General features: G+C 41.9%; 1 protein-coding gene across 1 annotated transcript in view; it reads left to right on the plus strand.

The window, feature by feature from the left end:
- Window positions 1–2,053: 2,053 nt before the first annotated feature.
- The window catches only part of prom1b (prominin 1 b), a 28,666-nt gene continuing 13,366 nt past the window's right edge, over window positions 2,054–17,353 (plus strand). The window contains exons 1-10 of the mRNA XM_061830870.1: window positions 2,054–2,621; window positions 11,831–11,892; window positions 11,984–12,010; window positions 12,124–12,329; window positions 13,253–13,373; window positions 13,457–13,520; window positions 13,590–13,679; window positions 15,045–15,262; window positions 15,352–15,426; window positions 16,465–16,528. Coding sequence (XP_061686854.1) covers window positions 2,360–2,621; window positions 11,831–11,892; window positions 11,984–12,010; window positions 12,124–12,329; window positions 13,253–13,373; window positions 13,457–13,520; window positions 13,590–13,679; window positions 15,045–15,262; window positions 15,352–15,426; window positions 16,465–16,528 — 1,189 coding nt within the window. The 5' untranslated portion in view covers window positions 2,054–2,359. The remainder of the gene's footprint in view (window positions 2,622–11,830; window positions 11,893–11,983; window positions 12,011–12,123; window positions 12,330–13,252; window positions 13,374–13,456; window positions 13,521–13,589; window positions 13,680–15,044; window positions 15,263–15,351; window positions 15,427–16,464; window positions 16,529–17,353) is intronic.

Consider the following 17,353-nt stretch of genomic DNA (forward strand, 5'->3'; position numbering starts at 1 on the left):
CATTTTTCCTATCTAAGGAAGTTATTTTAAAGTCCTCCGAGGAGCCATCATAAATGATGTAAAAACATAATGCGATCAAATGTTATATATTTTCTAAGCATTTTGCCAGGCTTTTTATACAGGTTCTTGTCAGGTTTTTAGGGCCACATTATGGTCTGCAGGCCACAGATTGCCCACCCCTTTTCTTTGAATACAAGACCAAAAGATTTTTTGGGAAATCTTTTGACATTATAGTGGCAGCGTGAATTTTACCAAGACTGCCCAAAATTGTTTTTAAATGACCAAATTCAATCTCTTTTTGCTCCGTGTGCATGAACATGTTTTCACCAATCTCAGAACAGTAAATCAAGAACAACCTTTTTGCTGGTAAATTGACTGAAATAAGTTGTTGGTGTTTTTCTTGGCCGTGATAATATACCAACTCTCATTCTACGTGTAATACATGAAATATTCTTTCGCCATGTGTTACATGTCAGGTATTAAATATTTTTCCACAGGTTTGCTGACATTGACAGGCAGGACGTCACACTTATATTGTTTTATACTGACTTAGATAATAATAAGATGAGAGCATACATAAATGCCACTGTCATCTATATTTTAATTGCAACTGAATTGAATTCCAAGTGACATTTTTGAATAGGAAATGACTGACGTTCACCCACACTTGTTTGATATTATCCGCAGTGGGTATAAAAAGTCTACACACCTCTGTTCAAATGGCAGGTTTTTGAGATGTAAAAAAACAAGACTAAGATAAATCATTAAAAAAAAAAAATCCATCATTAATGCGACCCCTGGATTGCATGACATCTGAAAATTTTTTTTGCAAAAGTGTGCAGTTGACACCATTTCATAACTAGTGGCTATGAATAATCCAGTCACGTTTAAAAAATGTTAAATAAGACTCAGCACACACCTGCCACGGTTTAAAGTGCCTCTGATGAACCCAAATAAAGTTCTGATGTACAACTGTAGTAGGTTTTTCTTTTAAGTTTCAAAAATCAAAGTATTTTTTCAATTGTGTGGTACAGATTATAAAGTACAATTAATGGTGTAAAAAATTTTAAATAATTAAAATGACCTTTTTTTGGTCTCATTTTTCAACACAGTATTACAAAATCCTGGTTTTAGAGCAGGGATGTGTACGTAGACTTTTGATGTCCACTGGGCCTCGATTTAATTTCATCCTCTTCATTTTCTCAATTTGTGTGTGTGAGAAAGAGATATGCCATTTTCCCGGAAGAATAAAATATTTTGTTTTGTAATCCATTCTGGCGGTGTTGCTTCTTAATGGACTCGACAAACAGAATTGTGTTTATGTTCCGTCGACCCAGTCCGAGGAGTATAATGTGTTTAGTCATGTGATTGTATTTTAGGTAAAATGATGTGCAAGTTCTCTGCATTATATTCTAATAATTTTGGAGTGGTAAAACAAATTGCTTGGGGGGAAAAAAATTAACTCATTTTTATATAGTAGTCAATTCCTAGAGAACAATTAATTATGAGTCTGTCCAGCTTTTCAAGAAGAGACATGATCTAACATTTTATTTATTTGGAATGCTGTATGAATTAAAATCGATCCATTCATTTTCCATACCGCCCACCTTCACGAGGGTTCGCGTGGGCGCTGGCCACGCCCTTAACTGGTCGCCAGCCAATCGCAGGACAAATAAAAGCAAACGACTATTCTCACTCATATTGACACAAACGACCAATTTTGTCTTAAATTAACCTACCATATGTGTTTTTTGTTTGTTTGTTTGTTTTTTATTTTTGGACGTGGGAGGAAACTCGGAATATGTTTAATTTATTTTTCAGGTGCACTAAAAATTCAAAGGCACCGTCCACAAATGTCTCGAGGCGTCCCAAAATATATATCGTTCTACTCATCGTGTCGCTATTAATATAATGTACCACAAACCTTTGAGAGACACTTTAGTCCATTTTATACACGTTTGTTTCACATCGATTTTAGTTCGATTTTTACGCAGTCGTATTCGTGCACATGAGTTTGTTGACGGTCTCTCGCCTCTGTCCAGCGGGGATTTAGAGCTCAGCTGGGCGACCGGTGAGCCCCCGCGTCCTCTTCTGCTCATTCCACCCCGTCCGAGAAGCGACCTACCCCGGGGAAGATGCGTGTGGAGAGTCCCCACGGAGCTGGCTGGATCTAAGGAGAGTGTGGGGGAAAAAGTCACCCCTCGCCTGCTTTGGTTGTACGCCGGTCAGGTGTGACCGTGTGAGGTGGTCCCGGAGCTCGGACCGCAGCGGTCTTATCTTTTTCGAACTCCAGGTCGTCTAACTTCACGGATTATTTTTTTTTGTTTTGTTTTGTTTTCTTTTACCGCCCGCCGGAGCCATGTTGTGGACACGGTGGCTCGCGTTGCTCCTGTGCTGGTGGGGGTCCGCGAGCGGCCAGTATCAGCAACCCAACCAGGGCGACTCGAGAGCGGACCCCCACCGGCAGCGCTCGGCACCGCCGGTGGAGCCGCTGGATTTTGGGTTCGTCCCGGCGGCGGTGTACGACACCCACGCCTACTACGAGCCCGGGACGATGGGGCTACTCTTCCACATGGTCCACGCTTTTCTCTACGTGGTCCAGCCCAACTCCTTCCCCAAAGGTCAGATAAATTAAAATATTTATCTCCTCTTGTATAGCTTTCAACTACTTCCACATTTCAAATCATTCAAAATTCCCGAGATTCCAAAACATTCAAGACAGGTAAGGCCCCATAATAAACTGGGCATACAAAAAATAAAAAATCTCCATCATCCCAATTTTCAAATTGAAAATGTTCAGCTCATCCTTGAAAATCCCTGTAACTGTTTCAAAGATTCCAAGAATTCCAATATTCCTAAAATGACATTTTCTCTAGACTAAAACTCACAATTTTTCAACAAAAAGTTCCTTTATTACTGATATAATTCAGTTTTTTAAATTTCAATTGATGCCACTGCATCTCCATTCAACGTTCACATGCTTTTCCTTCTCAGAAATTGTGTTTGTTTTATGATACGCCTTTTAATTGTATTTATTTTGATCTATAAATGGATTATTTATATAAAACCAATTAAAACAAAGACAAAAAAATGGTGATTCTTTTCTTTTTTTTTACATTTTTCCACATTGCATGTAAGCTAAACGTGGGTTCTCCAAACTACGGGTTGTGGCCCGAAGTGACTCCCAAGTCAATTTTTATTGGTTTGTCAATCCATTTCATTGATCAGTCATCAAGTCCAATTCCTGTCGCGAAGGTCACATTTTTTAAAATGTCTTCATAATATATAGAATTGTACATCTTTAAAAGATCACAAATGTGAAAATTGATGTAAAAGAAATTTAAAATTAAAACAATTACATTTAATATTATATCATACTATTGAATTTAATATATTTTTTAAATTAAGAAGTGGGATGGAATATAATTTTTTTTTTCCTCTTCATGTGCAAGTTAAGGTTTGCCTTTTTTTTCCCAACACTGAATTTGGGGTTAAAACTTAAAATTGCTCTCAAGTAATTATTTTTTGTTTTTTTGGGGGGGGGGGGGTCATCAATAAATTTCTCGAGTCATCAATCGGGGTCAGAGATGTTTTTTGCCCACAAGTGCTATTAATTAATGTTTTTTTGTGTGTCCATCAATAATTTACAATATGAGTTGTTGTTATAGAAATACAAACAGTACCGTAACTCAATGCTAAATCCTTTACCATTATTGATAATACAGTCTTGGGCCTTTTGAACAAGTCATTTGGCGATTGACTGTGGTTGATTTGTCAAAATATTTTTTTAATATTTGTTTTTGTTTGATTGAATTGTTATTTAATCGATAAATAGCGGTAGTAGTAGCCATTTTGGAGGGGGGGGGGACGACTTAGCACTCAGTTCAAGCGGCCCATGTCGCTAGCTAAACAACAAAGTCCAAATGTGCGCCATCAAAGAGCGTCCGCCATTTAGTATTTACACACGCTGCTGCTATTTGCACACCGTTTGACTAAAAGCCGATAACATGCTTGGCGTCCTAGTCGTTAGCTTCATTTTAATGGCACATTATCTTAAAATATGTCACTGGGTGCAGTTGTAGAACTAAGATGATTGTATATATATTAAAATCGGGCCCGACAGTACATACTTTCAATTCCCAGAGAGTTTTTGGACAATGGATAATAAATAAATATGAAGGCAGCAATGAAATTAGCTCATTAAATTCACCCACAAAATGTCTGCTTCAAAGCAAAATGTCTGACTTCCTGCCCAATTTCCACTTTCTTTGTGACTTTTTCATACTCCATTTTCTGTACCGCTTATCCTCACTAGCGACGTGTCCACCCAATTTCCTGTTAATCGGTGAAGCCGGTGTCGGTCGCTGAGCGCTTATTCCGGCTTTCCGGGGGTTTCTGCTGAATGAGTGTTGTAACAATTGTGCGCTTTTGTGATGATGATCCCATAAAGGAGGGGTGTCAAACTCATTTTTGTCGCGGCCCACATTGTACTTGCGGTTTCGCTCAGAGGGCCGTTATGGCTGTGAAACCATAAAAAAAATCTTTCACCGTCTCATCATATCCATCCATTTTCTTGGCCGCTTATCCTCACAAGGGTCGCGAAGGAGTGCTGGAGCCTATCCAAGCTGTCAACGGGCAGAAGGCGTTGTACACCCTGAATTTGTTGCCAGCCAATCGCTGGGCACATGGAGATAAACAGCCGCACTCGCAATCACACCTATGGGCAATTTAGAGTGTCCAAATAATGTTGCATGTTTTGGGGATGTGGGAGGAAACCGGAGTGCCCGGTGAAAACCCACACAAGCACGAGGAGAACATGCAAACTCCACGCACGCAAGTCAAGGATTGAACCCGGGATCTCAGAACTATGAGGCCAACGTGCCGCCGCCTCATCATAGTTACACATGAAATTCATGAACTAGTTTTGGAATCAGAAATCAAAGGTAATGGGTTTCACCAACTAATCTTGTTTGGTAACACAAAAATGCTTGTAATTTCTCAACGTCATCATTTATGATAGGACGAATTGAAATTTTGGTACAGATTTGAAAAAAAAAATCTCCGAAGTTGATACACATGATTTGCATGAAATCACGCGGCGGGCCAGATCCGGCCCCCGGGGCTTGAGTTTGACAGCTGTGGCATAAACCAATGTTATGATGAGATTAATGCGAGCAGCAGATCAATGGCCATCAATCCTGCGCTTGTTGTTTTGTCACGTGACTGGCGTAAAGTCAACAACGGGCTCCCGAGGCAGAATCCCCCCCCCCCCCCCCCCCCCCCGTAGATGAAACCTTAGCGACGCCTCGTTCAAATCCCTCACCCGCGCGTGCGCTAGTGTCCGCGCGGTTGGTCACGTTGGCGTGTTGACGCAGCGCAATAGGATTGGAGGCCTTTAAGTCGCTGCCGTTTTTGGTGCAGGGGGGGTCCAGGCCCGAGGGGCTGGCTAATCAATTAACAGATCAGCGATTAAGGGGAGGCTTTCTCAAGTCACCTGCATCACTTCGTAAGACCTTAATCCGGCAGAACCATATGCTGCCGCGGCCGGGACGGCGTCGCTCGGAGGGCGTCGCAGGCGGTCCGCGCCGATGGGTTAGTTGGGAAGATCAATCCAAATGTATCTGTACAGGCGCGGGTATTGATCAGTCATCAATATCAGTGCTTGTGTGGGTTTTCTCCTGGTACTCCATCTTGCTCCCGCCTTCCAAAAACACCCGTTCGCTTATTTGAAACGGCTACATCACTGGTGTCCAACTCAAGGCCCGGGGGTCCAGATCCAGCTCGCCATGTGATTTTTATGTGCGTGTCGACTTCCATGAATCTTGTGAAACTCTGTAAATTTCAAAGTCATTCACCGTAAATGATAACGGCGAGATATTACAAGCATTTTTCTGATTCCAAAAGTTGTTCATAAATTAATGCAAATACGACGAGGTAATTCAATATTTTTATGGTTTCAGTCGTAACGGCCTTCTAAGGGAAACCGTAACTACAACGTGGCCTGCGACAAAAACTTATTTTACACTCCTGGTCTACATTGTGCATAGTTCTGAATCCATCCGTCCTTTTTTTCTTTGCCGCTTATCCTCACAAGGGTCGCGGAGCTTGCTAGAGCCCATCCCTGCTGTCAACAGGCAGCCCGAACTGGTTGCCAGCCTATCGCAGGGCACCATAGTTCTGGATATGAGCGAGAATATTTTGTCTGTACTATACAGGATGTGCTCCGCGATTGGTTGGCAACCGATTCCCATCCCCCAAAGTCGAGCTCACCCGGAAGCCCAAGGACGACGAGGACAAAAACGGCGGCCCCAAACGGATCATAAAAATGGAGTCATAATTTGAAGAAAGGGTTATCGTTTTAGTCTTGTGGGCGACTGGTTAGAGCTTCCGTCCCACAGTTCTGACGACCGGGGTTCAAATCTCGGCCCCGCCTGTGTGGAGTTTGCATGTTCTCCCCGTGCCTACGTGGGTTTCCTCCGGGAATTCCGGTTTCCTCCCATTATTGGAGACTCTAAATTGCCCATAGGTGCGGATGTGAGCGGTAGATGTGCCCTGCGATTGGCTGGGCACCAGTTCAGGGTCCACCCCCCGCCTCCTGCCCGAAGATACCCGGGATAGGCACCAGCGCTCAAAGGGGAAAGCCGATTTGAGATACGAGTGTGGTCATGGAAGGAATTCACCTCAAAATGTCAAGGCGCCACTGTATTCCGGCCCGTCAGATCACCCCCTCCCTCTAAATCCGTGGGAACGTTAGGTTCGCAGTGAAAACGCATTTTGGGCTCTTTAAGGCTTGCGGGTGGAATCTTATCCCACTAATAAACACACACACACACACACAGGATAGATTAGAGGATTAGCATAAACTGAGCTAATGCTAACCTGCTGAAACGGCGACCCGTCCAGATGGCGTCGTCTCGCACACTCGTGCCAAAGTGGGTCACACTTGTTATTTTCTCATTCGACTTCATGACTGTGATGATTTGAAAACGTCAAGTCCAAATTTTTATGCATTTTATACATATATATTTTCGAAGAGTGATTAATGAAGTGTGCCACTGGTCGTGCCACTGGTGGTACGGGGGCTTCCTCTAGTGGTAGGCCAAAGAATCACAGCCTTGTTACCGTTCAGTTGTATTTACCTTTTTAGGACAAATGATTTCTGCATTTAATCTGAAAAGTGAGCAATATGTATTTGTGATTATTGCAAAGCAAATTGCTGCCATTGCTTATTTTCAGGACTACACCATTTTATTTTCATGTTGTCACCATGGAGAGGTCGTACTTGTAAAAAAATGGATGGTATTTTTTACTTGAAAAAAAATCCAAAAATGAAAAAAATAACATGTTGAGAAAAATAAACAAAATGGGAAAATTCGCATGTTTCATATTTCTTTTTAGAAGATAAAATATTTATTTTCTGTCTAAAACTTGTTAGTTTTATTGTTATTTTTGAACAAACATAAATGAAATGAGGGACATTTTTCTGATTTTTTTTTTAAACAGAAAAAATAATTTTGGACATATGAAAACTGAAATAAATAAAAATTATAAAAATAAATCACGGGCATCATTTGGGTCAGTTTGCATTTTCAAAATTGGTAAGAGGAAAGAAAAGAGGAAAAAAAAGGGATCAAGTCTTAAACCTCAGTCTATAAATACTTTGAAGTTATGATACTATATTAATACAATAATAGATTATTCATCTGCAATATTCTCTGTTGTATAAATGTATCTAAATAATGGCCCCATACATACTATACTTTTACAATAATTATAATATGAAGTGCATATATTTTAGAAGGGAAAATAATGTACAGAAAAACTGACATTTATTATATTATATTATATTATATTATATTATATTATTCTTTTCCTTTAGGCTTGTCCTGTTAGCAGTTGCCGCAGCGTGTCATCTTAGATGAACGCATATTTGTTTGGCACAGTTTTGTATTATATATTATTATATTATATTGTATAAAACTCACAACAACACGTAAAAAAGTTTGCATTATTTTATTTGCGTAGAAAAAAATTAAAACTTTAATGGATGAAAGGCCTCAATCATTGGACAAAACTGAACAAATAAGGTGCCTTCTTTCCCTTCATGAGGAAAATAATAACAAGTAACAAGTCCAACAATTTCTACACTCCGGATGGGCGACTACATTTCCTTGGTGGACAATTGCAAACTATTTGTTTTTTCTTTAAATATTAATTTCAATTGGATAGCAGAAATATGAACATTGCGAATTTGTCGCCTCCTTTCAAGATGAGGTGGATGTGAGGTCACAAAGATTCAACGGCGGCTTGAAAGAAGGGCCGCTCTGCGTCTTTGGCTAATCTGTCCGAGCGGGTCAGCGCAGAGGATTGTGCCAGGCTATATTTACCCGTGACCGGAAGACACTGGGGAAGACCTTTTATTGACGTTAATCGTGAGGAGACGTGTTGCTTTGCTGGGAGGACGGGGACGTTTGGCAGGAACAGGAAGTCACACGCTAAAACGTTTCGGCAGACTCTTTGATACGTTTGGACAGGTTAATTGCCAGAAAGCAATAATTGTATGACCAACATGGTAAATATTTAAAATGGAAAATTTTGGGGAACGTTTCACATTCTCAGCTGGCCTCCCTGATTCTTTATACTTTATTTATGCATATTTATTACATGCACAATTTTACACTTCATTTGAGATTAAAAATAGAAATTGACCCTTTTATTTCAACTGTCATTAGATTTTTGACACTCAGCCACATTTTAAATTAATTTTAAAAATTGTAATTCATCAATTATTAAAATTATAAACACACCTCTGTTGCTCTCTTTATATATATATATATATATAATATATATATATATATATATATATATATATATATATATATATATATATATAATATATATATATATATATATATATATATATATATATAAAATACACACACAAATAACCTTAGGTTTTGTTTTTTTTTAACTTTTATCTCCCACTAAAGGTTTTTTTGGCCAATAATGTTAAAACTATTGGGAAAATATGTAAATATCTTGAATATAATAATATTCATTAATTCCTCATCAATTACAATTAAAAAAAATTCTTAACATTTTTTGACCCACTGATCAGTTTCTTTACGTTATCATGTTTCTGCATTTTGAAAGAAAAAAAAAAAGTCAAAATTGCGAATGGCTTTTTCACATTTAATTATCTGCATAATTGTAATTTCAGCCTTGCAACTTTAATTTTGCACTTGTGCACGCTAATTGCGATGCTTTTGTTTATCCCTCTCACCCCCCACCCCCTCGCTCCTTTCGTTTACCGTATCTCCCCCCCTACTGGGTCACTGAACTAAGCTGTCTAAGCTTAGCTGCCCTGTGCGGCTAATGCTAACTAAGAAGCTGTGAAGACAAAAAAAAAAAAAAAAAAGCAGATGGTACCAACGCGATTCACTTGCGATGAACCTGCGGATTTCTCTTACAACCAAATTCCTGAGAATTGCACGTTTAAAAGCAGCCATTTGGATGCAGGATGAATTCCATGAAAAAAAAGGGGGCCTGGAAAGTGACAAAAAAATTACCCCACAAAGACTAATTTTACATAGAAACATGAATTGGGTGGCCATTCCTATCATAACACAATGCACAAAACAATGCACCAAAATGTCTCAATCATCCAAAAAGGAAAGAAGACTACTTTGAATGCTTAGTTTTGGCGGGGGGCTTGGAACGGATTAGGCTATTTACATATAAAATGCGGTTTTACTGAAGAAAAATTCAAGTTACAAAATTGCTTCCAGAACGGATTAACTTCATACGTAGAGGTACCACTGTATTTGAACCCACAACCTTCTGACTGTGAGGTGGATTTGCTCATTGAGTCGTCCGCCGTACTGCATGTGATTTTCTACTGTTTAATATCTGTGCCGCTATCAAACGATTTAAAAATGCAATAAGCATACAACCTGTAACCTAAATTGTTGGCAAGGTACCACTGGACACTATAACCACGATAATTGGTATATTTTTAAATGAATACACTGCGGGTGGAATCTTATCCCACTAATAATACACAAAAACAAGGATTATTATTGCTGTCAGTTGAATTTTTGGGTGAATATCAGTGAAATTATAAAGTAACCAGTGAGTCTTTATACTAGTATGTGTGCGTTTACCTACTGGGAGGGGTAGAGTCCCAACGCAGGTAAGCTTAACACTTTGGTGACCTACATAAGCATGCTAACAGCTGGACTGGAACAACATCCTTGTTCTCCATCCATTTATTATCCGAGCCGCTTATCCTCACAAGGGTCACTCACGGGAGAGCCGGAGCCCGGGCAGGCTACACCGTGAAGTGGTGGCCAGTCAGTTGCAGGGAGACCAAAGTCAGGCGTGTGTACCGCTACACCATCACCTTAAATGATTAAATTCAAAAAGTTATTTGTATTATTTTGACTTGTATGTGTCTGTGCGTGTGTTTCACGAGTTGCTTGGCAGAGTTTGTGGGTTGTGTTCAATGACGCCATTTGTTAGGTGAACTTTGTGGGGTTTGTCCAATTGTGGCTTGAACTCTGACACATTTTCTATTGGTTGCTAGGCGGAGTTCATGGGGCACATTCAATTGTGCCCCGAGGTCCAGCACGTTTTCCACTCGTTTCTCAGGAAAATTTGCGGGTCACAATCAGATGTCTCTCCAGGTCGAACATGTTTTCCACTTGTTGCTGAGCAGACACGTTTTCCACTTGTTGCTAGGCAGAATTTCTGGCGTCGGTCCAGTTGTGCCCCCACGGATGACTTTTTGACATTTGTTCGACAGATTTTACAGGCCCTCGTTCAGTCGTCCTCCCGAGTCCGACGCTTGCTGCTCTGCAAAATTCACTGGGCCCAAGCCGTTTTCAACCCGTTGCTAGGGAGAGTTTGTGGGACCAGTTCAACTGCGCCCCCAAGTCCAAGACATATTCCAGTTTTGCTAAGCAGACTTCATACGGTGGATTCATTTGTGCCTCAAGTACGAAATCTAGAAAAAAAATGACATATTATTGTCATGCTCATTCAAGCAAGATTCTTCTGCAGCTAGGGAAGTCATATCCACACCTGAAAAATTATGAAAACATCCATCCATCCATTCTCTTTGCCGCTCAGCCACACTAAGGTCACAAAATGATAATATTTCTTAGGTACTAAGGAATGTGTATAACTAGTTTATTACACATTCACGCTTCTGTTCACACTTATGGTCAATTTAGAGTTTTCAGTTAGCATGTTAGCTTGGAAGAACTGTGAGGGAGATCTTCTAACCAGTCAGCTTCCGGTGCCATCCATCCATCCATTTTCTTAGCCGCTTATCCTCACAAGGTCACGGGAGTGCTAGAGCCTATCCCAGCTGTCATTGGGCAGGAGGTGGGGTACACCCTGAACTGGTTGGCACCCAATCGCAGGTCACAACGGGACAAACAGCCGCACCCACAATCACACCTAGGGGCAATTTACAGTCTCCAATTAATGTTGCATGTTTTTGGGATGTGGGAGGGAACCGGAGTACCCCACGCAGGCACGGGGTGAACATGCGAACTCCACACAGGCAGGTCTGGGATTGAACCCGGGACCTCAGAACTGTTGGGCCAAGGCTTTACCAGCTGACCCACTGTGCCAAATTTGACATTGTTAAAAGCCGCCAAATTATGAAAACTTTTTTTTTTTTTTTTTTTTTAACAAACAAAACAATAATCTGCATCTAATAGAAAATTTGAGGTGGACCGTAAATGGCAACGCCATCTAGTGGATACAGTGACGTACTGCAAGTTCGAAAAATCACCCCGAATCATTTTTGGTTTGTTTTCAGATCTGATTGTTAAAGTAATCCAGCAAAATATGGGAGGGATCATACTTGAAGAATGGAGAAAGGTTTGTCCTCGCTTTCGTTTTGTGGAGATGCGCGAGATCATGTCACACTTTTTTAGTTATTGCTTATATTTTCGTACGTCTCGTGACGCAGCCAGACAACGTCGTCCTGCTGCTCGAGGTAAGCCCCCTCGTAACTTTAGGGTCAGGAAACCCAATTGTTTGACAAGTTTGACTGATGGATGTTTTTTTTTTTTTTTTTTTTCCTTTTAAATTTCTCCACCCCCTCGGCAGGCGTTCTACTATGAGCTGGGCTTCCTGGTGTGCGCGGCCATCGGCGTCCTGTTCGTGGTTCTGGTCCCCGTGCTGGGCCTGTGCTTCTGCATCTGTCGTTGCTGCGAGAACTGCGGCGGGGAGATGCACCAGAGGCAGAGGAAGAACGCCGACTGCCGACGGGGCTTCTTCACTGCCACGCTCATCGCCACCACCGTTTTCATTGTGTGAGGGACCCGGGACCCGGTTTGAGCCGGATAACTCAGAGTAACGGGCACTAGATTTAAAAAAAAAAAAAAAATTAAAAAAAAAATATATATATATATATTTATCGTCGTCATGATTAGCTTGGCTTGTTCCCGGGAACAGTTCGTGGGGCGCAATTGTAACTGCCCCGTTACACGTTGGCAGGCTGAATTTATAAGGGCTCTATTACACTGGTGTGAAACACAAGGGCGGGGGGGCCAAATCCGGCCCGCCACATGGTTTTATGTGGCCCGCGAAGGCGAATCGTGTGTGCCACCTTCCGTGATTCTTGTGAAAATCTGTACCAAAATATCAAATCGTCATATGTCATAAATGATAACTACGATATAACAACCCGTGATTTCTGATTGCAAAAACAGTTCATAAATATGCTGCGGCGATTCAAGTTTTGAACGCCCCTCTGACTTGACAATGTGGCCTGCCAAAAAAATAAATTTGACACCCTTGCTCTATTATAACTTTTTGGATGGTTGTTGCCTGGCAACATTCATGAGGTGCAATTGTGATTCCGCCACCATTTGTTGCTTGGCGGAATCCGGAGGACTCGACAATATCTGCACCGCCGCTTGTCGATTGGTGGAATTTCCGAGTCTCGTTTAGAACTGTCCTTTCCTGTTTTTGTTGGGCAGAATTAAAAGATGGACGCCTGACAGCGAATGAATGAACTCAATGATACGTGTTCAGATGCTTGTTGCTAGGCAGAATTTAAAGGGCATCATCCTGATCGGCCAGCGACAATTCATGGGGCTCAATCATAACTGCCCCACCACGTGGAGTTAATTTCATTTTTACATTGAAATGTCATTAATAGTAACACCGGAACATGACTTAACTTAACATCTCCGTGTTTGCTGTCATTATCTTTTTATTGAAATAAATTCAGCTTGGGGGTGATCGTGGCTTACGCGGCGAACCACAACATGAGCTCTCACATCAAGAGCACCCGGCGGTTCATCAACACCAACATCCGAGACTTGAAGACCTTCGCCAACAACACGCCCGCGGTGAGCATTTATTCGCTCCCTTCTTTACTACAAACAAACCAAAATAAAAGCCGAAATGAACTTTTTTTTTCTTTTTTTTGCAGCAAATCGAATACATGACAGCACAATACACAACAGCCAAGAATAAAGTCCTGTCCGAACTTGACAGTAAGTCCGTTTACTGTGCAGTTATTAAATATTCCGCAAACGTACCCTTAACTGTATTAACTGTCATAGACATCGGACCTTTGCTGGGCGGGAGGATTCACAGTCAGCTGGAGAAGGAGGTGGTTCCGTCCCTGGACACGGCCCTCCGCATGGCGGGAGGTAACGTAATCCTCTTTTCAAATTTGGCTTTCGTTTGAAGGATATCGTGCCGCTCAGAGATTGCGTACGCGCAAGTACGGCGCAAAACAATCGGATTTGATGTCATCTCGTTTGAGTTGATTTGCCGATGCATTGCAATGTGACATTTAATTGGATACGATGCTTCCTTTTTGATACCTCAAATACATTGCATTCCAGTCATGTCATCCGCTTATGCTCACAAGGGTCGCGGGAGTGCTGGCGCCTATCCCAGCTATCTTCGGGAAGGAGGCGGGGCACGCCCCGAACTGGTTGCCAGCCAATCACGGGGCACGTAGAACCGAACGACCAGTCGCCCTGACAAGCGCACCTACGGGCAATTTAGAGTCTCTAATTAATTCCAGAATGATACGATACAATATCATTTGATCCAATGTTATTACGCAATTTAGTGTATTATGAGCTGCCCTGCTATGATATGATGCAACACAACACGGCAAATTACTGTATGTACTACATACATACGTTACATAATACAAAATTTTAACTTACTGAATTCTAGTATGCTTGCTGCAACTCATTTTCCAGAAATATGCATCCATCCATTTTCTCAGCCGCTTATCCTCACAAGGGTCGCGGGGAGCGCTGGAGGCCCATCCCAGCTGTCTACGGGCAGGAGGCGGGGCACACCCTGAACTGTTCGCCGGCCCAATCGAGACAAACAATCGCGCTCGCAATCAGACCTGGGGGCAATTTAGAGTGTCCAGTTAATGTTGCATGTTTTTGGGACGTGGGAGGAAACCGGAGTGCCCGGAGAAAACCCACGCAGGCAGGGGAAGAACATCCAAAGTCCACACTGGCGGGTCCGGGATCGAACCCGGCACCTCGGAACTGTGAGGCCAATGCTTTACCAGCTGAGCCACTGTGCCGCCACTATGCTTCCTCAAACAAAATTTCCAGAAACGTTCCGATATGTAGTAACTAACTGTTCACCTCAACCAATGATACGATTTGATCAGGTACTGTGTAGAATATCGGACCACATTTTCAGAACCCCTGCTTTATTCTGTCACTCAAACCTGATCATACTCCTGCTTTTTTTAATCTATTTTTCACCTCACATGTTCTTTCCTCTAAAGTTAAAGTTGAGAACGCAATCAAAGGTAAAGAGCAACGTTCTGCATTTTGTGCGTGTGACACAAAGTGTCAGTGGAAGTGTTAGCGACCGGTTCTTTGGTGTCTGTGCGTCTAGTACCGTATTATCCATGTCACCTTTGTGCTCCTTGTGGTTGTTTCAATCAATTTTAATCTGTTTTGTGTTAATTTTTGTGGGGGCGGGGGGTGTATAAAATGTTGTTTCTCAGATGAAAATGTGTTGATTTGCAGCCATGCGCGAGACTAAAGAGGCCCTGGAGAACGTCAGCTCTTCGCTGCAGGTCCTCCAAGAGGGCACGAACAAGCTCAGGGAAAGTCTGTCGACGGAGCGAGCGTCGCTGTCCAACACTTTGTCGGACCCGGCCTGCACCAACGGCGCCGTGTCGGCCAGCTGCAACGCCATTCGCTCCACGCTCTTCCAGCTGGGCATCAACGCCGACTTCTCAAAGGTTGCCCCCGGAGCAACGTTTTGAAAATAAACAAAGGCGCCGTCAGTGGATGAATATTTTGTTGTTGTTGTTGTTGTTGTGGGTTGCAGCTGCCAGATGTGGATTATGCCTTGGAGAACGTCCAGACTGTCCTGAAGACGGACCTCAGCAACATTATACAGAAGGTTTGTGACAATTTAGTGTCGGGTGGCCGAGCGGTCTGCCGCTGGTTTTGCGGCGGTTAAATATTTAAACCGCAGGCCAAAGTTTTAGCCGCATAGCTCGGTGTTTTCCTCGACATCGAGCACTATTTGGAGTATTTAAAAGACGTAGCATACATATTTTTTGAAAGTCAATTTAGAACTGAACTCATTTCTCTTGCGGGCCACGTTGTAGTCCGTGTTTCCCTCAGAGGGACGTTTTGTGACTGTGAAACGATAAAAAATGTTTAATCGTCTTATCATGTTTACATAATTCATGACCGGAATCAGAAATCAAGGGTAAAAATTTTTTCAACGATTCATGTTTGGTAAGACAAAAATGCTTGTAATATCTCAACTTGATCATTTATGATATATGACGACTTGAAATTTTGGTACAGATTTTTACAAGAATCATGGAGACTCGAGATTTGGCTTCGCCGGCCACATAAAATCACGTGGCGGGCCGGATCTGGCCCCCGGGCCTTGAGTTTGACACCTGCGATTTAGAGCCTTCAACTCACCGAACATGTGCATTTTTTTTCCATGTCTACGGGAAACCTAACATAGTTTTATGTATACGTACATAGAAGACGAGTTCAAGTTTTCAGGTTTTTTTTGTAAATAGCAAACATAATTTTGAGCCTTTGGTCCACCCAATTTTGTGTTATTTTGACAATCAGATGCAGATTTTGAGTAGTCAATAAACCTAATATGAGATTATGTAAAACGTAGATAAACAAAATCATTTTCAGACCCCGATGCAGCTGTCTTTGAAAAATCAAATCCTAACAATTCAATTCAAAATGAATACTGTATTGTCAGTAAGCATCAAAAACGATTTGGTTGTCAATTTTCCGAGCCGCTTATCCTCACGGGGGTCGCGGGAGCGCCGGAGCCCATCCCAGCTGTGGTTGCCAGTCAATCTCAGGACACGATTTACTGATTCATTTAGTGTTCAGTGAACTTTGTCTACCCTTTCTTTGTTTTTCACGCTATTTTTTTTCCTCTCTCCATTTTCAGGGCTACTTGTCCTTCAATGACACGCCGAAGCTGGTCAAAGAACAAACCAAAAACATTGCGGCAGGTACACGAACGTGTGTGTTTGTGTCCACAGCAAACCCCAGCTTATTGCTGGGGATGCATCGAAGTAGACCCTCTCAAAATTGTGGAAAATTAGTCTTATGGAAAAATAAAACAACATTTTTAAATTGTCGTACCTCTCCCACACACTTTAAACACAACCAAACCATATAATTTCACGAAATGAAAGTCCTCTAACTTGTTGCGAACTTCTTATGTAGCGTAAATCCCGGGCTACAGAGCGCAACTGGTTCTAAGCCTCAGCCAGTACATTTGTAAAGGAAATACCATTTGGTACATACATGGGCCGCAGCCGTGTAAAAGCCGCCAAGTGGCCACATTGAAATACGAATTATTTACAAAGAAAGACGGTACACGGAGTTTAACGCTAGCGCCGCCACGCTAACGCTAGCACTGCGGCGCTAACGATAGCGCCGCGATAACATGTCCGGTTAAAAACATACCGGTAAAAATCACTGAGACATGGCAGTAACACGTCGCTTCCTCGGCACATACATTCCACCGGTCTCACTCTTACCTTTTCCGCTCGTGTGCCCCCTTGCGAAAAAAGCAAAAATCCACAAATTAGCCGCATCGCCGCATAAACCGCAGGGTTGAAAGCGTGTGGAAAAAATTACGGTATATATTATAATTTATGACACATCATTTGCATCTTCTCTATGGTTTGTGCGAAGGAGTGTTACTGGAGTTTAGTTGGGGACCTTCTCTGTCTCTTCTTCTTGATGCGAATTGCACCACAACAACACCCACAAGTGTTGCACTGTACAAAACTCATGAAAAATCTGCGATAAACTGAGTGTTCGCAAAT

The sequence above is a fragment of the Syngnathoides biaculeatus genome, chromosome 9 (assembly GCF_019802595.1).
Source record: "Syngnathoides biaculeatus isolate LvHL_M chromosome 9, ASM1980259v1, whole genome shotgun sequence".
NCBI lineage: Eukaryota > Metazoa > Chordata > Actinopteri > Syngnathiformes > Syngnathidae > Syngnathoides > Syngnathoides biaculeatus.